At 34.7% G+C, this 22894-nt stretch overlaps 2 protein-coding genes across 2 annotated transcripts in view; one reads left to right on the top strand and one right to left on the bottom strand.

The window, feature by feature from the left end:
• Positions 1-25: 25 nt before the first annotated feature.
• Positions 26-22894, top strand: part of LOC125255252 (testican-2-like) — a 113386-nt gene continuing 90517 nt past the window's right edge. Inside the window, exon 1 of the mRNA XM_048170302.1 lies at positions 26-189. The gene's annotated coding sequence lies outside the window, so the exon portion shown is untranslated. The remainder of the gene's footprint in view (positions 190-22894) is intronic.
• LOC125255253 (legumain-like) lies at positions 7328-20937 on the bottom strand. Its single transcript, XM_048170304.1, has 11 exons — positions 20638-20937; positions 20252-20326; positions 20034-20128; positions 13938-14022; positions 13755-13822; positions 13207-13282; positions 12805-12867; positions 8313-8379; positions 8121-8239; positions 7912-7998; positions 7328-7777 (listed from the first exon to the last, which is right to left on the bottom strand). The coding sequence occupies exons 2-11, from the start codon at positions 20315-20317 to the stop codon at positions 7742-7744; spliced, it is 762 nt and encodes a 253-aa protein (XP_048026261.1). The 5' UTR covers positions 20318-20326; positions 20638-20937; the 3' UTR covers positions 7328-7741.

The raw sequence follows: 22894 nt of genomic DNA, 5'->3' as shown, positions 1-22894 counted from the left end.
TTGAATTTATTTAAGCTACGATTATGTGTCGTGATATTAACAGTAAGTTAGTGTAAAGCAATCGTGAGCAGGAGAATTGATTTGAACACATCCGTCGATCTATTCTTCGGAACAGTGTGAGGAAAAACTAACACGTCCTTTCAGCGAGAAGACCACAGCGGACATCATACCAATCGATCACTGGCTGAGGTAAGAGTTTAATTCTACATGTGTGTGATATTTTATGTCGTGTGGCTACACATTTGTATTGTTTATAGTTTCGAAGCTAATGTCAGTATTTCTAAATGGTGTTCAGACACATAACATAAGGTAACTGCCATTGAAAGCAAAACAACTGCAGCAGGCATCTTTCAATTTTCCATCTGTTTTAAACCAAGAAAGATTAGTTATTCATAAAGTCCATTCAAGTGTATGTTTTCGTTCAGATGTGGTAGTACCGCCATTATTTCAATCTCTTTTGATACTCTTTTAACACTCTTAACGTGGCTACCTACCACTCTGCTTGCAAACACATATTCATGGTTTCATGTGACGTCACTGTATTTTATCGCCGCCATATTTGTGTCCGGTTACAGCTGCGCGACCTGTTTAAAGGATTAGTTCACTTTTAAATAAACTTTTCCTGATAATTTACTCTTCATGTCATTTAAGATCTTCATGTCTTTCTTTTGTCAGTCGAAAAGAAATTAAGGTTTTTGAGGAAAACATTCCAGGATTTTTCTCCATATAGTGGATTTCAATGGCTACCAACAGCTTGAAGGTCCAAATTGCAGTTTCAGTGCAGCTTCAAAGGGCTTTAAACGATACCAGACGAGGAATAAGGGTCTTATCTAGAGAAACCATCTGCCTTTTTTCAAAAAAAAAAAAAAAAAAAAATACAACCTTTTATGCTTATAAACACAAAATATCACTTTGAACGTACTTCCCGTTTTCGCATTCTTCAAAACGCTTACGCTGAATGTCCTACGCTTCCCTATTCAGCTTATGGAAAAAAAACGAAACTGGTGCCGCGTTCGTTTCGTAAGTCATCAGTTTGAAAAGCAGGTGATCGTTATCTGGCAGTTACTAATTATTTTTATGGGTATAAAATAGGGTTGCACGGTGTACCGGTACTACGGTAGTATCGCGATACTAAAGCTTCAAAATACTGGCGATGCCATTGTATTTTTAAACGGTAGTATCGTCAGTACCGTAAGGAATGTTGTATGTGCGGCAGGTACACTTCAATTGAACATGCGTGCCTGCAAAAACATTACAAGAGACTGCCGTTGACTGTCTGCTGTACCCTGTGTAGTAAATGCTCTGTAGAATTAGCGCCTTATTGTTTTCTGATGCTTCAGTTAATTTTGCAATGAGATAAAGTTGCACTTGCACGTTGTTATTCGCAGTGCATTTTATCTGGAGAAAGGGTCTGAAATTCACTTAATTAACATCATAAATCTTTATAAGAATGAATTCTCACAGTTTTTCCGTTGCTCATTTGGCCACTTCTGGAAAAGATTAAATAGTTTGTTTCTAGAAACATCTTTGCGAACACGATTCAGACAAATGCAATTCCATTCATCAGTAAGTTATAGCGGGTTTGCACTCGGTTCTTATCAATCATATCAATCGTGATTTTATAATTATAAATGTATTATATGTTTTAATATACATACTGCTCTCCAGTCAGGGTTAGATATTTCAAGATAGGCTGGCAAAAATGCTCCTGATAGTTCGTGACACGAGCAAGAGCGCTGTTTTTGTTTCGTTTCTAAATGAATCTGTTTATGAACAATTGTGTGAGTCACTGACTCACTAATCCATTCATTAAGACAGTCATTTGCTTCGTTCCTGAATGAATCAGCCGTTTGAACGAATCGGTTGAATGATTCATTGACTTAATCATTAACACTTGCTGCCACCTACTGGCGACTTTAGTCTCCCATCTAAACGTAGGTCTATTCTATCATTTTTTACCATCTAAAAGTAGGTCTATTCTATAATTTTTTTCCACCAACATTTTATTTCTATATTCAAATTTTTATATTTGAAACATTAATATCATAACATTATTTATGCAATTGTAATTGAAGTGTAAATGCATAAATGCTACATCGTAATGTCAGTTCATACAGCTTCTGTGCAGTGCTAAGATGAATTTGTTTACATTGATTCATTTGAATGGTAATAAAAGCCTGTTATTCATTCTCATTAATGAAGTATTCAGAGAAAAATCTGGTCTGTTTTCATGTTTTTATGAAAAGTTTGGTTCATTTTGTATACTGCATGGTATCGTGATACTTCAGCTGGTATAGTATCGTAAGACATTTTTATGGTATCGTGACAACCCTAGTATAAAATAATAATTAGCTGGACAAAACTAATGATAGCCTACTCTAATTACAGCAATCGATCTCCTGTAATGTTAGTTGAAATGGCAGGACCGTTTCTGACGATTTAGAGTTGTTTCTAGTGGTATTATATTGAGTTTATCTACTGAATTTGCCATTTCAAAAAATATTATTGCTCTAGAAACAGAATAGCCTATTTTATAATAAAATTTTAAATTTGAGCGTTCAAATTATAGATCGAATTTTAAATTGTTTATAATTTATATAGGGGTAGATGACAAATAAGGTTGAGAGAGCATTTTTTAAAACAAAGTTCTAAATTGCTTGAGAATTGTATGAATTTGTAAAGTTCAAATACTGTTGTTTTTAAAACTTTTACAGGTTAGCAGATTTTCTTTCTCATTATGTAATTTATTAAGCTTTTCTCACAGCTCCAGGCAAAATATGTCCTGCGGTGTGACATGACATTACTATAAAATTCAAATATTGAAATATTATTAATTTCAAATACAAATCAGGTATGTTTTAAGTTTAACAATTATTCTTAAAGAATGATCATTAAAATTCTGCATATATTTCTTTTCACAGCTGTTTTTCGATTATATTCTTTGCTTGTGCCATCTTTTACCACTCACTCCAGTGGAAATATTGTGTAAAATGAGAAAAAATATTTGAAAATGTTTATTATTTTTTAATATAGTTATATTATGCAATGTTTTCAAATTCATATAATTATTTAAGCTAGTTAACATAGTAAAAGTTGTTTAATTGTGTTTGAAGTGATGTCACACCACAGGACGAAATGAGACACTGTATGAACATTTATGGTGAAATTTATTGAATATTTTTGTAACAAACAAATTCATTTGCATCTCTACTTGAACATTAATGAAAATGCAACATATCAGTACAATCTTATTACTTAGTGTATTTGAACTAAAAACATAGTGAACAAGACATACTGAATAATTAACATTTTGGAGGCGTCAAATTAGACCCAGTCATAAAGACAATTCATTTCTATTTTTAACTTAAAAGACTAAACAAGTATCTTGTTTCTCAGGAGAAAGTCATTAAAATCATGCTAAAATAATTAAAAGCATGTTAAAATCATCAATTCAGCTCTTTGAACAAAGATACCAGTGAACAAGAGAAATTTGACATTCTGGAGTTGTCACTAACAAAAGAGTGTTAAACAGACCATAAACATGACAAGATGTAGAAAAAAAAAGATGTAGAAATTATTTCATAGGAGAAATGGTAAACTTATGTGTTGAACATGAGCCAGTCCATGTTTGTTAACTTCGCAACTCGACCATGGGGCTCAGGCTCTGAAATCTTACCAATTATGTCACTCCGCGAGTAGTAAATGGTATCTTCTCTGTCAGGCCACTGGAAGGCATTCATGTTTCCATGTTGAACCATACAGTTTGCCTGAGAGACAGAGATATATTTATATTTATGTTTAATATTGCAAACATAACAGACGAGAATCTAGCTAGACATCTGACTTTATTATGTCACACCACAGGACTCTTTCACCTTTGCAGCCATTTTGAGTCATTGCTAAACAACACTGAACTTAGGCCTTACAGTAACTGAATAAGTTCATTGTTTTAAACCTGAATATAATTCTTTTTTAAAAATGTTTTTCTTTTTTCTCAAACTAGATCAGTCACACCACAGGACTATCAAAACTGGACACGTTCATGGTCTGACAGAAATTATGAAATTTATCAAATTAATAAGAGATTAATACTCACCTTTTAACCTCCTTAAGGCTCCGGTATACTTCAAATGAAGTTCTGTTTCGTTCTTCGTTTAGGGGTAAAACGAAGTTCGAAATGCGTGACCAGCGATATACTGTAAACGAACATCTGACGCCACCCACACTGCTGAGAGTGAGGGTTATATGAATATGTAAATATGTGAAGTACACTTTCTTCTCAGTAACAAAATAAACAACAAAAATGAGAAAACAGCAAGCATTTATTATAGAAAGCATAAGAAAAGCATCTGATCATAACAACATGGGTATGTTAGCTCGAGCTCAGCAAATTAGCACTCATATCACGTCTTTATATAGCACTTTATTCAATGGATTGCTTAAAATCAAGCAGCTTTACAGTATCAAACATGAAATACAGTGTTAGTGCTTCTTTTTATCACAAGCACAACTTCATTTTGTACTATGAAGCGGCTATCCAGTGTGTTCATGTTTTCACCCGCAGAGCTCTTACTTCATTATACTCTACAGATCAAATGAGTCAAAGACGCGTCCACGCGAGTGAAGGCGGAGCCTCAGCGCACACCTCCTATTACGTTATCATCACTGACCAATGGTAGTACGAAGGTGTCTTGCAGCTGGAACAAACTTTTCCTGAAAGTTCGCTTTGGCAAGCCGTTTCGAACTTCCAAAAAGAACACAAAACGAACTTCGTTTTGGCCTGATTTTGTTCGAAATGACGTCACATCAGTTCGTTCTTCGATTTCGTTTGAAGTATACCGGGGCCTTTAACACATCCAAACATCTGGGGGATTTCCTGGTGGGGGGCTTGACTAACGGACCCCTATGGCTGTCCATATAACTGCCAGTACAAAAATCTAATATCATATGTCACACTGCAGGACAGCATTTGTGTTTCAAAACTAAATGTACTGTAAATATTATTTTAGTACTTTTTAGCATTTTGAAAACTTAAGTTAATTAAGTAAATACATACAAAATAATGCCAAGACATTTATTAGCTGCTCCAAACATATCTGCTTTATTTTACTAATATTTACATTTGATGAGTCCTCAATGTTACAGTCACACCGCAGGACATTTTGCTATTACCTTGAAATATGAACAACACCAAATACATTTTATGTCCCAAAATCATGATATTGAAATAAAATGATGTTCTATGCCCCACCAACATGTGTTGTTTTAGTTGAGAAATGCAGTTCATTAAACATTTACACTTAATTACAGAAAAAACATGCGTCACCTCATCTGCCCATAGTCTATTTAAAATACATCAATGATGACGCAGTCGTCTGGGCGAAAGTTTGATAAGTTTGACGATTCCTTCTGCACATGCCCAGGCTCCAAACTGACGTTTTTGCGTAACGTCAACGACAATTGTCGTATGTTTTACATTCAGTTCATTACAATGGACATCAAGTGTTATTTTACATTGGTTACCTTAATTTCTGTAGTCTTTATTGTAAATATTAATACAGATCAATTCTTACCATTAAAGTTATAAAATGGTCACCGATCCGGGCCGATCATGAGGGAAATCGGCCGATTCTGATCCCTGGCCGATCGATCGGTGCATCTCTAGTGTCAACTTATTCTAACCCTACCACTCTACTAACACTCTACTAATACTCTACTAACACTCTACTAATACTCTACTAACACTCTACTAATACTCTACTAATACTGTAATGAGAGTTAGTATACAAGTGCAACATTACTTGGAGTCAGTAGAATGTGTTAAAGCCAGGGACCATCAAAATAAAGTGAAAACAAATGCATAAATCATTTGCACATCATCTCAGGCACACAGACACACATCTGTCCGACAATAGGGGGCACTAAAAAAATGTGATTTGCGTCTTTGATACCAACCTCTGAATCCTTCAGTCAAGCCCTACAAAACGGTTTGTTGCCATCAGTGCTTGGACATCAATGACTGCTGCTTGTGGCTTTTCTTTTTTTTTAATTAATGTTGTTGCTGAGTTGAAGAAAAAAGAAAATGTCTTTTGGTTCTGATTTTTATGCACCTGCTTGTAATGGGTGAAACTTTAATTGAGCACATTTGAAGGTGCAGTCTATATGCTTTAGATGAGCCATTCTTTTATCTTTTCAAGTTTCTTCCATAAATGTCATTATTAACAAAGGACTATAAGAGACCTGGATAATGAATAATGAAAATGATCGAGAATCACAGCTTTATATGTATGTCACTCAGTGGCTCAGCACACAGACAACAATCACTAATTAAATGATCATGGTTTTGCTTGTAGTGGCAAGTTTAATTCCAGTGAGGATGATTAAAATGGAGACTGTTACGTGGCTGTGTATATTTATATTTATTTTGAAGACCCATAGATGGCGTTGAGGTTTGGAGTTCTTGATTGGCGGAAGCAGAGTTTAGTTTGCATCCTTGGTGTTTTCGTTGCTCGGTTTGGTATTTGTTCTTTAAATGGTTATTGCTTAATCTTATGTTCGCAGTAACGGGTAGTGGAGTTAATTAAACAGGTCACTGTTTATTAATGTAGTGAGTATAGTGAAGGAAGCAGAGGCCCGAAAGACTCACTTGTTTTTGCTTTATTGGAAGCCACTTGTGAGAATAGCCAGGCAGGCATTCTTTGTTTCCCTACCTGCTTACTGTTAATTTATTTTGTTAACATTTTTCTGATCTTATGTGTAATATTATTTATGAATTATTAGGTACACAGCAAAATCTCCAGAGTTCAATCAACTCTGCTCAGAGTACATATGGTCCTTCTCTAAATAGTGTTAAAATAACATTAAAGCAGAGTTAAAGTTAATGAGATAATTAAGCAATGAATTAAGTGATGATTGTGCATTAGTGATGAACACCTGCTGTTAACAAGCAGAATCACTAAAGAAAAGAGAAACACAAGAACAGCCTTATTAATTGCTTTATCATCTCATTAACTTTAACTCTGCTTCAGTGTCACTTTAACACCATTTAGAGAGGGACCATATGTACTCTGAGCAGAGTTCATTTAACTCGGGGGATTTTACTGTGTGTTGTCTGTTTATTCCTTTTTGTATTATGATTAAATGAAGGCGATTTATTGTCTTGAAAATTCACAATCAGTGTCTGTGGCTCTTTCATGTGTACGGTCCGTGAGTTATTTTATTTAACGAGCTGTTAATGGGCCGTAACAAAGACCCTAAATGCATCGTAAGACACTGTAAAAATAAAGAAGCTGTCAAATCAATGAATAAAAAAGGACACATACAATGATTGGACTTTTAACCCCATTCCCAGATTTTTTATTTTTTTTGGTTGTTAGTAGTTCACACACAGAACACATCTAATATTAGATGATTTACAGAGGACAGAATTACAAGTGATTAAAAATAAGAGTCAAACAAAATGATCAGAAATGGTAATAAAAATATCAGAATTTTTACGTTTTTATGATGTACTCGCTCGAGCAATATTTCACAATATTAGTGTTTTTGATCAAATAAATGCAGCCTCAGTGAACACAAGAATCTTCTTCAAATCTTCAACACAAATGTCACAATCAATTTAATAATAATCATAAAGCAAGAAGTGAAAGTGAAACTAGAAACTAGTATAAAAGGTCATCAAAACACTCGTATAATTTTAATGCGCCCCTCAGACAGATGCTTTTTTGATCAAGGTTCAGTTTTACAGGAACTCACGAAGTTGACAGTCCCTGATTTCCTAAAGAAAAACAGTGAACAGAAACCCATTTATAAAAAAGTTCAACATTCTTTTAAAGATCTTTTAAATAGAGATCTATACAAGTTCATATCCTGTTATATTAAAGGTGCAGTGTGTATTTGAATCTTGATTACCATGTCCCCATGCTCTTTCAGGTTGCTTTTGACAGATGCTGAAAGATTGTCGAACAGATTTTTGAGTGTTGCTGAATTATAGTTAGTCTGTGAAAATAAAGGCAAATACACACATTTGTCATGTTTACTTTGTGAATATAATTAGATCAGAATATTAAACTACAAAGGCCATATATGCAGTTTAAAGTTCATTGATGGGAAACACATACCACATGAATGAACTTCAGCAGAGCAGAAGAAAACTGATCAGAGAGGAAGAAGCCCATGGATGAGTCTTTATCACTGAGTATGTTCGTGCTCTTCTCATCACATGAACTCACTGCATAGACTGGATGAGAGTTTTAGATCAGTTTTTCAACAAAATATTAATTGGTGCCATTAGTGTTCGTCTAACATCTTACCATTTTTACTATGGGAAAGGTCATTAAACATTGTTGCAGAATAATCCGAATCCATGTATATCGCCATCTGCAACACATGTACATGTTAATGAAATAGTAAGATATATTAAAAAATACAACCAAATAATTCTCAATATTTCAAGTATTTTATATCATTAAAGGCTTGTTAAGCCCCTTTTGAGAGGTTTGCAGTAGAAGCTGTGAATGTTGGGTAGGATGGACTAGGGTTATCATTGTCCAATGTGATGGCTGACCGACATCACGATGGAGAGACACCATTGTGATGCCACGCCCCCGCCCCGCTCCGCTGCGAGTCTTGTGAGTCTCTTCTTAAGGCGGGCGTACACGGTGCGAATTCTGATTGTCGGAAGATGTCCACGCACACGTCACGAGTGAGTTTATCTGAAAATCGTACGGACGAGGTGATATATCGCACAAAGTTCTGTGTGTGTGTGTGTGTGTGTGTGTGAGCATGCCAGCGGAGCGCAAGCTCAAATCAGAATAGCCTATCCTTTGACATGCTGGATAGAAAATAGGCCTATGTGAAAAAAGTTTTTTTTTTTTTTTTCCTCATCGACTTGTTCAAGCCATTAGTTGACTAATCACATTTAATTTCTTAAATACTGGAGAGAATATTATAATTAGCATTTATATAGCACTCAAGCACACGCATTTAGCTTGCCAAAACCGGCAAAAGAAATTATTATGAATGTGACAAAAAAAACAGCAAGGAGACATTTCAGTTGTTTTTTAATAATCTAATGTTTTCTAAATCAATTGTCGGCTGCAAAGGTGAAGTTGACATTGCTGACTCTCATCTTCGCAGTGGATGTGACTAGAGAATGCACATTTCATTTGGATTACATCATCAGAGAGTAGCTTATTTCTTTTCATTTTTAATTATTTAGTTTAAAAAGACATTTCAAGCTTTCTATAGATATATTTCTCATGTCTGCTGAGTTTCAGTTCATTTAGCCTATAAGACACGCTCCAGTTCAGGCGCCAGTGATCGTGCCCGTGCATCCATGAATATATTTGCTTGTTATTTATTAAATCCAGGCAATTTGTTGATGAAACATTGATTAAAATGAAGATAAAATTTTTACAAAACGAAATTCACTTTAAAGAAAGGCTTTCTACAAATCAAAACTTAATGAATTGATCAAAATCATGTCTGATCCACTCCATGTCTCCAGATGTATTGCGCATCTTATGATGTATTCTATCTTACTCATGCTGTTCACTTGTCTTAATCAAATAGATGAAATTAAAAAATTAAAAAATAACATTATAATAGGCATATTTAAACATAAATAACATAAATCCGAACCTTCTTCTGCATCCATGTTTAATAAATCCCTCCTAAAACGTGCTAGCTTACGCTTGTCAACATTGCGTCCAGCCCCTCTTTTTGCTTCCAGCTAAGCCCCGCCCACCAGGAAACGTTGCAATGTTTACAAACTTTTAAGGGGTCTTAGAACGTATCACTTTATTGTTTCCATGGTGATGCGTCATTGCTTGTCATGTCACACACCACAGCACTGTATGACTGATAATCTGCTTTTATTTCAGTTTTCCTTTTTTATTCAAAATATTCACAAATTTGTTAACTATAACATGAAATATCTGATATTCTGATTGTCAAATATGAGCAAGTGGATGTGTTTTGCTGTTTAAACACCTTTATAATGATCGCGTTAGTTGAGCTATACACGTTATGGGCGTTGTCATGTTAGTTTGTGCCGCAAGTTCTGTTGGATTTACATGTGAATTCATCCAATTCTTCCGAAATACATGAAAGTAAGTTAGCTGGTGAACTGGGGAAGAATAGAGTAAACTTTAAAGTTACTTACACAATTTGTATCTGATATGAATAAAACGTGTTCTCTAATTATAATGGAAAGAATTGTTATTGCCGCTTCTATCAGTGTGTATTTTACAAACTCTAAATGTATTGTTTTGTTTGTACTTATATGTATTTAAACATCCGAAACCTAAAATAAACATTATGTGGTTGAAAACACTGCATATTTGTGATATATGAAAAGTCCGTCTCTGGTTTAGAGCCAGCCAAAGCGCACACGCACATTTGAATTTGGCAGTTGATCACATGATGCACTGAACGTTCTAATCACACCAGTGTGATCGTACGCTCCAGGGAACAGCCAAGACTGATCGCGTCAAAGGGATAAATAAAGTAATAAAGTAAAATAACGAATAATAATTATATAATAACGAAAAATTAAAATAACCCCCCCCCCCCCCCGCCCCGCCCAACGATATCATCGTCCATCGCGATGTTTTACTGTAAACATCGTCAACTGCCAATTTAGGGGACATCGCCCAACCCTAGGATGGACCTGCTCTACATAGAGGAGGAGCAAGAATAATATATATGATATGATCTGCCGGGGATTTTGATTTTGCCCGGCAACTCGGTCTGGAAACCTGTACATTCGTTTCTACTGCTTCTGTTACACTTTTGCGGGAACCAATCACAGACTGGCTTATCCACCTTACTCGCTATTGGCGGGTAAAACACTATGACGATAGAGAAGCGACGGCAAGCACGACCGTCAATCCAATTCCTTTTAACCTCTCGACGATGCTGAATGTCTTCTTTAGTTTAGCAAACAAATCGCTCGAGTGGGTGTAAATACCACTCACTTTCATGTTTATTTTGCACAACCTGCAAAAATCGCTCGATGCCATTACTGCTTCTGCAAACCGCTGATCAACGGCATTTCCTAATGTGCGACAGCAGGGGGCAGTGTTCGTGCAAATACAGGTGCTCTTGCAGACCGTCCACAAATTGTTGAGAAAGCAGATGCACGAAGCGAAATATGGCATTATTTTGCTTACATTGCCGACAGCCAGGGCAAGCCCACGGACACCACAAAGCCCGTCTGCAAAAGATGTTACAAAATAACTCAACCGAAGGGAGTCAAAAGCATCTTGCCGTCAAACATCCCGATTTGTACAAAGAATTTAAAGAGCGACAGGTTAGTGAATGTGATACCAGCATTATGTTTATGCTCTCAGACATTAAATGAGTGTTATTTATTTATTTTACTCGTGCAAGCAGAACTCCGCAAAGAGGTGTATTATTGAGTCTTGAGTTTAATAAGTGATAACTGGTTGCAAAAATAAAATTCATTTAAAAATACATAAATATGTGAAGGGTATATACAGTTATTTTAAATCAATTTATGCTTTAATAATATTACTCTAATTATTTACAGTAATATAATTTTTACAATAATCTTACTGTCAAAAACACCTAAATGTGTATAAAAAAGCATAACAGCAAATAATTCACAATTTTATTGAGCATGAAAATAATAAACATTAAAAATTATATTAAATCTAACTCTAACTTCATAGCAATGAAGCTCAAATCCAGAATTATCAGCCTGCACACTGGTGAAGAAAGAAGTTCTGTCATATGTTATTATGATTTATGTTATTCATATTTATTTACTCTTTCTGCTGTTTTAGATTTTTGCCATAGTATCGTTTAAGTATCGGTATCGTGATATTTAAGTTGGGTATCGTATCGAAGTCAAAATTTTGGTATCGTGACAACACTACCCAGATCAATGTTCAATTTTAAATTGAGCTTGGTCTGGTGATAGCCAGACAAAGAATAATATTCACAAGGTTTGAATTTCCTTTGAGATTAAAGATTGGGCTTCATTAAATGTTGTTTTTAATAAATTGTCCTTCAAAGACCTTTGTATTTAAAGGGGTGGTTGGTCAGCTTTTTTCAAGGGGCTTGATTGTGTTTATGGGGTGCAGTCTAACATGTTCATGCTTCGTTTGTATAAAAAAAAAAAGAGAATTTTTTTTTTTCTTCACATAATTGACCTTTATTCTACACTGCTGTGTCCCTTCTTGTAAAAACGCTCTGTTGAGCTTCAGGTTCTACGAAGCCCCTCCCTCAGAAATACACAATGGGCTCAGATTGGTTAGCTGGCCCAGTGTGTTTTGATTCGCTAAACGCATGTGCATGTGCTCTGGTTTCAATATTGCGTTATCAGTTTGAGCTCGAATCAGACCCAGAGAATATTAGTGAAGAGGATCGAGCAGAAGCTGTGCAAGCACGGCTCTTACAGGACGTTTTAGAATGGTAAGTTTTTAATTTGTAATTGTCTCGTAGTTTTTAAATGCGCTGTTATTTGTAAATGCTACTGCTGTTTGTTAGCTTTTTATATACGGTTTTATCCTGATTAAAGCTTTAGTTCAGCAAAATACATGACTGCATTGTTGCAAAGTAATTGTTTAATTTGTAACAGTAAGAAATGTTTGCCTATTACTCGCCACAATTTTTATGAAAAAATATTAGCTTATACCAGAAAGTATTGCTCGCTACCACGGCAACTGCATGCGCGTCTTCAAGATGTAGTTGACTCAGTTGACTTTCGTGATGTCACTGTGGACTGGTCGTCAAAATAGATACAGAAAAGTTATGTAAAAAGTTAACAGTACATACCTTTGAGAATTTGTCGTTATTAAACATGCTTTCGATTGCTGCAATGAGGTCAGCGGCAGGAAGCTGTCATAAAAACATACAGAAATTAATGGTCTAGAAGTCAGCAGGTTGTCAGATTATTGTGTCTTGATCCATATATATACTTGCAAGAACTAGAATTTAGAAAATCTCTAAGAGGATTCACTGTGTCAGTCACCGAAGACAAACAACAACAATAAATCAGTCTTGTTAAATGAGTTTTATCAATAGTGTATCTTTAGCCACAGTTATAAATGTATATGAACGATGCCATATATCAGTTAACAATATAGACATCTGTTTTCATGTTCAGATATACTGTATGATGCCTTATTTCAATAACATTAGTGGGTTGGGTTTGATCATTCAGATTTTTGTACTTACTGAGTGATCAGGAAAGGCAAATGTGTTTCGACCTCCTGTAGTGGACATGTAGATGAATATTTTGTCATCTTTTTCACTGCATTAAATAATAATAATAATGGTTATTAATTTTAGCTCACTTTAGCTGCAATCAGAAATTACAGGACTAAGCACAGCAGCAGAAGATCATATAGCATTATTTAAATGAGCACAGCATCATGGCAAGCCTAAAAATCCACATAAAAAAAGTTAAAATCGACAGTTAAAGTTGTTAGGGCATCATGACAAACACATTTTTCACCAGGAGTACTTAGTGAAGCTGCGTCCTTCACATGCTAGTCTTTCTGAGGCTTCAGGCACTGAATGCTAATATGAGACAGTCATGACATAAAAAATATACCAAAAATCCTAATATTCAAAGCAGTTGCGCTGTCATTGTGTTATTCTTTAAGATTGAATAAATATTTAACATTGTTAAGGCAGTTATCTCATTCATTCAACTATTTCAAACACTGGAATAAAAGAGCACCAACCCAAGCATTACTGTGTTTTCATCTTCATTAACAAACCTTTTGATGATTTTCTTTGAAGTTGTTTTTCCTTGTAGAGCTGCCAGGAAGTTCTTTGGGTTCACATCCTGTAAGATCATAATTGTCAAAGTTGATCACAGTTGTCATATGTAATAATTGTGCACAGATTCAGAATAAAAACAAACAAACAAAAACATCAAAACAATATTTAACATTACAAACCTTTCCAGTGTAGTCTGTTGGCACTCCTGTGTACACATCTCCCAGTTCAGTTACTGCACTGAAAATTTTTCCAGGAGATGTGTTTCTGCAAGCAGAGAAGAAGGGGAACGTGTTGAACACACTCAGTGCCATCAATACATGCTTTTTACAGTCTGTGATGACACATTTCCAGAAATTTGAATTGGTTTTACTAAAAAACATGGCAGAAGACAGGAAATAACAAAAGTCCACACAGACACACGGAATAGCTACATGACAATCACAGTTCATTGCACTGACATTAAATTCCAAAAAAAGAAGTTGTTCATAGTGTTTCTACATGGCTGAGGGAGTAATATGGCAAAATGAGTTGCAATGAGCAAATTTTCAAAAATTAATTTTATATATAAAAAAAAACTTTAAAATGATGTACAGTATGATTTGTTGGACAAAAAAAATTACTGAGCTACACCCCATTAAAGTCGATAGATTCAGCAAAGTCAATTTTGAGTAAAATCGAGTTAAAGTTTTCTGAAGGTTTCAAAGTACCTAGCAATGTTGCATCTTTTCCTCCCAATTATTTTCTTGTATAGAAATTTTTCTTTAGTGTATTCATTACAAATAAACCGTTCATTAAAACTACAAAAGCAGTTCAATCAAGAATAATTCCCTCTTTTCTGTTATTGTTTAAAGGTGCCCTAGAATTAAAAATTGAATTTATCTTGGCATAGTTGAATAACAAGAGTTCAGTACATGGAAATGACATACAGTGAGTCTTAAAAACCATTGTTTCCTCCTCCTTATGTAAATCTCATTTGTTTAAAAGACCTCCGAAAAACAGGCGAATCTCAACATAACACCGACTGTTACGTAATAGTCGGGATCATTAATATGTACGCCCCCAATATTTGCATATGCCAGCCCATGTTCAAGGCATTACACAAGGGCAGCCAGTATTAACGTCTGGATCTGTGCACAGCTGAATCATCAGACTAGGTAAGCAAGCAAGAACAATAGCGAAAAATGGCAGATGGAGCAATAATAACTGACATGATCCATGATATCATGATATTTTTAAGTGATATTTGTAAACTGTCTTTATAAATGTTTCATTAGCATGTTGCTAATGTACTGTTAAATGTGGTTAACCCTCTGGAGTCTGAGGCTGATTTGGGGCCTGGAGAAGTTTTGACATGCCCTGACATTTGTGCTTTTTTCAGTTGTTCATAAACATATTAATGGAAAAAGTGTCATTACACTGTATTCAGCACAAACTAGGCTACAATAATATGTGAGGAACATGTATGTACATGTTTGTGTTTTTGAAGGAATAACATTTATGCATGGTTATTGAAAAAACAAAAAACTTAAGTCACTGAAATAAGGCCAAAAAAAGTATAGTAAATCTGTTTTTACAATACTTTAGCGTATTGGAGGTTGTAAACTAGAGTTTTTTGCTTCAAAATTATGTAAAAATTATGCTGCCTACTCCTTCATATAAAACAATATATTGATTTAGTTTTTGTAAGACACTTTTTGCCAAGAAACACAGTATGCGTGGAGGCGTGAATCACCACTGAATAATGGGCCATTTCTCACCTGAGAAGACAAAAGAATTGGATAGTAATGAGCTGAAATGACTTGCATATTAATGAGGCATTTCAGTCAGGTAGGCTGTGAAAAAAACCTTCTGTGATGTCTCAAGCTCATCATGATATATGAAACATACAGAAAAATATTATTACAATATAAAGTAATGGTTTTATATTATACTTTAAAATATAATGTATTTCTGTGATGCAAAGAGTCTGAATATAGGCTTTTAGTTTAAAAGCATGCACATTTGGAGAAATATTGGATTCTCATATGCTTATGTCAATTTTCTATACAGAGGAGTAATATTTATTTAATATTCATTGTCATTACTATGAGCGCTGGTGTTTTCAATTCATCCTTGAAGTCGGAGGGCGCTCTCTGTGCATTTTTAGTCCACAAATTCATCTAAAAGAAGAAGAGGCTATTCCATGAATGGAGTTTCCAATTCATACTGCAGTCGGAGGGCGCTAAAGAAACAAAAACTCATCTAAAATTCATGAGCACTGGTGTTTTCAATTCATCCTTGAAGTCGGAGGGCGCTCTCTGTGCATTTTTAGTCCACAAATTCATCTAAAAGAAGAAGAGGTTATTCCATGAATGGAGTTTCCAATTCATACTGCAGCCGGAGGGCGCTAAAGAAACAAAAACTCATCTAAAATTCATCTATAGAAGAAAAGAAAACAGGAACTAACTGCATGTCTTCTAGAGCTCGCTAACCATGACTTTTACATCCAGATAAACACTTTTCAAGACAATAAATACACGATTGAGACGATGAATGCATGTATTGCCTCTGAATTTGCGTCTGAATAGCGCTGGCTCCGTGGGCGTGGCCGCATTAGCGGATAATGAGCTGAATCACGGACTTCTGACATGGCTCTATTTTCATACAGATTACATAAACACAGAAGGTTTGTTTTCGATTTGACTTACATGATTTAAAACCTGACATCTTAACGTTTTTTTAGACATAAGTTTAATTTTTCTGTGATTAGTATTCACTAAGTTACAGTTCATTTTCTGAGAACTATCAGATTGGACTTCGTTCAGAGGGAGAGGAGAAATCACGCATCATGTTAGTTTTCTTTATTTTACAAAAAGCACAACATTGTGTTTTTACTCTGAGTGTATACAAATAAAAGAAGATATTCTATAGTTTCAATTGATATATTACTTATGTCTCTATGACAAAAAATGACGGAGTATTTTAAGTCTGTTTTGCTGCAATGTGAAAAAAAACCTGCAAAACGCGCCGGCGCGTTTTCAGACCTCAGAGTGTTAAAGTTACCATCGTTTCTTACTGTATTCACGGAGACAAGAGCCGTCGCTATTTTCATTTTTAAACACTTGCAGTCTGTATAATTCATAAACACAACTTCATTCTTTATAAATCTCTCCAACAGTGTAGCATTAGCCGTTAGCCACGGAGCACCATCAAACTCATTCAGAATCAAATGTAAACATCCAAATAAATACCATACTCACATAATCCGATGTATGCATGCAGCATGCATGACGAACACTTTGTAAAGATCCATTTTGAGGGTTATATTAGCTGTGTGAACTTTGTAAATGCACTGTATTATAGTCGACAGCTCGTGGGGCAGGGAGCGCACGATTTAAAGGGGCAGCGCGCTAAATCGGCTCATATTTAATGATGCCCCAAAATAGGCAGTTAAAAAAATGAATTAAAAAAAATCTATGGGGTATTTTGAGCTGAAACTTCACAGACACATTCAGGGGACACCTAAGACTTATATTAATTTTTAGAATGCCGTTTCATAGGTGAGATGGTGCATAAGACGCGAGACACGAGTGCAAAATGGCGCAATGGAATGCAAAAACCTGTAAAGAACTACTACTGTATGTTTGATATTTCATGTTTGCATGATGGTGACAGGCTGAAAGGTGCTGTTATTTTCTGTTTTTGCTAAGCATTTGTTGTTAATAATAGCCTATTGGGTTATTTATTGCTATTACTTTTTGGCTAAGAAATATTTAGCATTTTTCTTATTTTAAATTATTTCTGAGTATATTGGATGTTTAAGATAAGTTTGTACAGAATTTGCCTTCATATGTAATGCATATTTTCTGCAGATATTTAACAAATAACAAGTCATTTGTTTTACATTTACACCATGTTGATCACTTTAGGTGTGCTGCACTTGGAATATAACTTTAACCAGATTGTTAATAAAGAGAATGTTACTTGAATCATATTGTAGTTAAGTTTTTAAGTTGACTAATTAAACATAAAAAAAAAAAAAAAAAAAATCAAAATCGTGAATCGGTCAATTGTTCTAAAAAAAATCTGGATTTTATTTTTTTGCCAAATCACCCAGCCCTAACCTATACTAATGCTCTTGGGGTTATCGTAAACACAAGTTTCCTAGGTAAAATTTACACATGAACGCCCTCCCATTTCGAAACTTGAATGCGATGAACTTGTAATCACGACTTCAGAACTTGGAATTATCAAATTTCCGATAGCATGGGAAGTAGAGCCCGACCGATATGGATTTTTGGGGGCCGATGCCGATATTAACTCGAAAAGAGCCGATTTATAAGCCGATATTTTGATTTTGAAAATAAACTGGATATTAGACCCATTTCCTATAAACTACACTTACACAACATTCAATAGCAAAATATCTGCCTGTTCTATGTATGTGGGCTGTATAAACCATTTTCCAGAAGGGATTATGTTAAAAAAAAAGCCTTAGATTACAGTCTCAATGACTAAACAATTGCACATCAAAAGTATATATTTTTTAATGATCAAAAAACAGTCTGGTTTTAAACATTTAACAGTTTTACTTACTTCCAGTTGAAGCTGGTTTTAACAGTCTGTGTGTGTACTGTAAATAAATTATAATACTAAAGTTAAAGTAAAAGAGCTATACCAAACCAAAAGTTTGACCTCTTATTAACGTTCGCGCTCTTCCACTGATAAACATGGTATTAGCTTTGTGGCTAATCTAATATAGCAATGCATTAGCGGCTGTAAGTGATGTTACAGAATATTTAGAAGTGATAATGATAGGACCGTTAGCTAGAACTACCACACTGTTTTTATATACAGTGTATGAACTAAATCTACAATCATTTCACATGACGAACGACAGACTCACTGTCAAAAGAGCGTGTGTCTCAATCAGCTCCCTAGTTCAGTAGTCAGGGCACTGATCAGGGTATCAGCCACATTCACTTTCATTATATACTGATTCACGACCTAGGGAGCTAGGGAGCTGATTGAGACACAGGGTACATCTCCGTGGCTCGGCTGATAGCTTTCTTCTGTAGTGGATTTCTGGCGCTGTTGTCAACTGGGGAGTTGCAGAGCTCCCTCTGGTGGGCAAATTATGCAACACTCATAACATGAGTGAAGCATGAGACTCTGTTTCTCATGTTTCATCGGCCGTTATAAACGCTGATGCCGATTTAAATGCAATTAGCTCATATCGGCCGGCCGATATATCGGTCGGGCTCTAATGGGAAGGCAGCATAAGACCCAGAGATGAACTACATTAACTGGGGGGCCCAGGCAAAATAAATCAATGAGGCCCTTCTTAAAGAGTTTTATTTTCTTTCTCAAAAAAGAAGGGGCCCCAGGCAATTGCCTGCCCTATTGCCTAAGACCTGCTGTAATGAACAGATCTATATAATGTTACTCATCAGATGTTTTTCCCCAATAGTTAACGAAACGTTCACTTAAGACCTAACAGATTATATTTGTGTGAATACGCGCTAAGATATTTTGAAACACTTTCATTCATTCTGCGTATTGTGTGTAATGGGATCATGCGCAGTCTGTGCCTTTATGCACGTGCTTGGTGTCAGTCAGAACGATCATTTTGATTACATCACATGGGTTTTGAAAATCACATTTCATTGGATCTGACTCATGCCGTTGAGAATTTGCTATAAATATTGACCAAGCTGGAATGCCGCACTTTGCAACGATTCAACTTGAACTGAGGGAAGCATTCGCATCAGTAGTTCAGAAGTGATCAGAGAAAACGGTACACTTCTCAGAAAACCTACAAATATAATTCTCAATGTTTAATTACTTGAGAGCTGAATTAACTCATTTTGGTGAAAACCTCAAATTCAAATTCAACCAAAACTGACATTTTTCACTTTTTTTAAGCTCAAAATTAACCCGTGTGCATTCCGACTCATTTTGCCAGCATGGGTCACTCTTTTTTACTCTTATGGAAAGTTGTAGAAATGCTACTGTATCAGGGATTTTTTTTTCACCGTATTGTTCCAGGTTATATGTAACATAACATTAAAAAATATTTACATCAGGTTACGTTTTAATTGATCAGTTGAATAGTTCTTTTTTATATTATATGTTTGAATCTCCTGTAGGTTCAGTGGCTTGTACCATATTAGCCATTATCATAATCTCTATTCTCACAGATTATTTAGGATTGATATTATTAGCAGTACGATTAGCACCGAAGATTGAGATCAGCATGAAAGAACACAATACTCAAAAGCTTTAGGAAATACTCACGTGGATTCTGAGCGATGTCATCGTACATCATCACCACAATCTGCTCATCAGGAATACGTTTCCTAATGATCTGATATGCACAGCACACATTGGCCTGAAACACAAATGAAAAATATTATTTTCATGTTCAGTTACTGTTATCATATACAAACTGTGGTACAGCACAGGAATTTATAAACAATATTGCTAATGAAAATAACAAAGAGCAAGGACAAACCTGGTGTCTGTAATAATCCCAGCCCTTTGAGCCGGCGACAAGGAGAGCCCATTTTTTTCCAGACATTTCTTGAGCCTTTTCAAAGACAAATCTACTGGAATTCAAAATAATAATAGGCAAATAATAACATTTTAAGTTTTCATACAGTTGTAATGTGCTTTAAGAAACCCCAGAACAACACAAACTAGCAGGTAATTTGTTATAAACTCTACTTTAGAGTTGTTTTCTGTTTATGAAGTGCTGAAATGTCAGTCACTTGTCATAAAGTTAAAAATACCTGGTCAACAAATGTTTAAAGTTTAATCAAACTATTTACATAATGAAATACAACTGCTGAAAGTGATTTAGATTATAGATGTAGTCGACTGGATCATAAGTCATCATACCTGCGTTGAGTATCAGGTGTTCGTCTGTGTCGTCCAGTCGATTTCTGGTGCTTTTAGTTGGACGATCTCGGTCTTTATATAGGCAGTTTATTACTGTAATTTGAGAATTACATGTGGAGAGTTCGTGCTGATGGGAGGGTCTATTTCATATTGTGAAATATTTCTAAATTCAGTTAAGGTCAGTTAACTGTCAGTTAAAAAGTAGCTACTCCCCTTTATTTGCACACGTCATCTAAAACCGAATCAGCGCAATATATCTATGAATATACACTACCGTTCTTTTGTGTTAGTGTTTAGAGAAAAGGAGTTATTTCAAAAATCACGTCTAAGCATTTGTCTCTAATCATGCTTGTGAGTCAGTGGTTTCAATGAGTGTGCCTCGAGCACTGCTTTCAGTGTGTAATCGATCGTAAAAAAATATATATATATATATATATATATATATATATATATATATATATATTTCAGATTTTTCCATTTTGTTTTCTAACAGATTTTAGCGGAATACTTTTCAGCTTTTAAGTCTTTTTAGTTTTCATTTACTTTAACATGATTGACTGTACAGGTTTAAAAAGAGCAGGTTTTACTATTTTTCCTGGTTATTTATTTATTTTTTTTAGTTTAAATAACTTAGCTGTTTTATAGAATCTAAATCTGGAATTGTATATATGTACCTAATTATTCATTGATTAACCATTAAGATCAGCTAGATTAAAAATGGACAAATATATTAAGCTGAAGCAGAAGAGACGTAAATAAAAGGTTTGATATTAATAATAAGCATTATGAAAGGCAGTTAAATTATTTGTTCGTAAAAAAGATACTGTCCTGTAACATAATTGAAAATATGTTAAAATATTTGTAAAACCTGTTGCAAAATTAGTGCTAAAAGTTTAGAAAAGTTATTGCCATTTTATCCTGAATAGCAATAACTGTACAGCAAAAATGTGTGCAGATGAAATACTCTCAAAATATACAAAATAAATGTTTTAGGTATTGTGTGTGTGTGTATATTATATATATATACACACAGTACAGTCCAAAAGTTTGGAACCACTAAGATTTTCACCAAGGCTACATTTATTTAATTAAAAATACTGTAAAAACAGTAATATTGTGAAATATTATTACAATTTAAAATAACTGTGTACTATTTAAATATATTTGACAAAGTAATTTATTCCTGTGATCAAAGCTGAATTTTCAGCATCATTACTCCAGTCTTCAGTGTCACATGATCCTTCAGAAATCATTCTAATATGCTGATTTGCTGCTCAAGAAACATTTATGATTATTTTCAATGTTGAAAACAGTTGTGTACTTTTTTTTTCAGGATTCCTTGATGAATAGAAAGTTCAAAAGAACAGCATTTATCTGAAATACAAAGCTTCTGTAGCATTATACACTACCATTCAAAAGTTTGGGGTCAGTAAGAATTTTTATTTTTATTTTTTTGAAAAGAAATTAAAGAAATGAATACTTTTATTCAGCAAGGATGCATTAAATCAATCAAAAGTGGCAGTAAAGACATTTATAATGTTACAAAAGATTAGATTTCAGATAAACACTGTTCTTTTGAACTTTCTATTCATCAAATAATCCTGAAAAAAAATATTGTACACAAATATTTTGTACAATTGTACACATTAAATGTTTATTGAGCAGCAAATCAGCATATTAGAATGATTTCTGAAGGATCATGTGACACTGAAGACTGGAGTAACGATGCTGAAAATTCAGCTTTGCATCACTGGAATAAATTACTTTGTAAAATATATTCAAATAGAAAACAGTTATTTTAAATTGTAATAATATTTCACAATATTACTGTTTTTACTGTATTTTTAATTAAATAAATGCAGCCTTGGTGAGCAGACGAAACTTCTTTTAAAAACATTAAAAATCTTAGTGGTTCCAAACTTTTGAACTGTACTGTGTATATATACATATATATAGGTCAGGGTTGTGGCGGTTGCGATGGGTCGAGTATTGGTAAACATAATGACCACTCACCGCTGTCAACGTTTTTTGTGCCTCTGATTCATGTCGTCTTGTCACTCCACAAGTAGTCCAATCATTTGTCACGATTGAAGTTCAAAGTGTACACGCACCGTTATGAATGCACACACCCCCAACCGCGCCCAACCATCACGTGAACAGCTTCAGTGAACACGGATGATTCAGGTAAGCAAATCCAATATATTGTCTTTCATTTTTATATGCAGGTCTAGTAAAATTTAACCAATCTATTGATCAT

Source organism: Megalobrama amblycephala, linkage group LG20 (assembly GCF_018812025.1).
Source record: "Megalobrama amblycephala isolate DHTTF-2021 linkage group LG20, ASM1881202v1, whole genome shotgun sequence".
Lineage (NCBI taxonomy): Eukaryota > Metazoa > Chordata > Actinopteri > Cypriniformes > Xenocyprididae > Megalobrama > Megalobrama amblycephala.
This window is presented reverse-complemented; position numbering and strand designations above follow the sequence as displayed.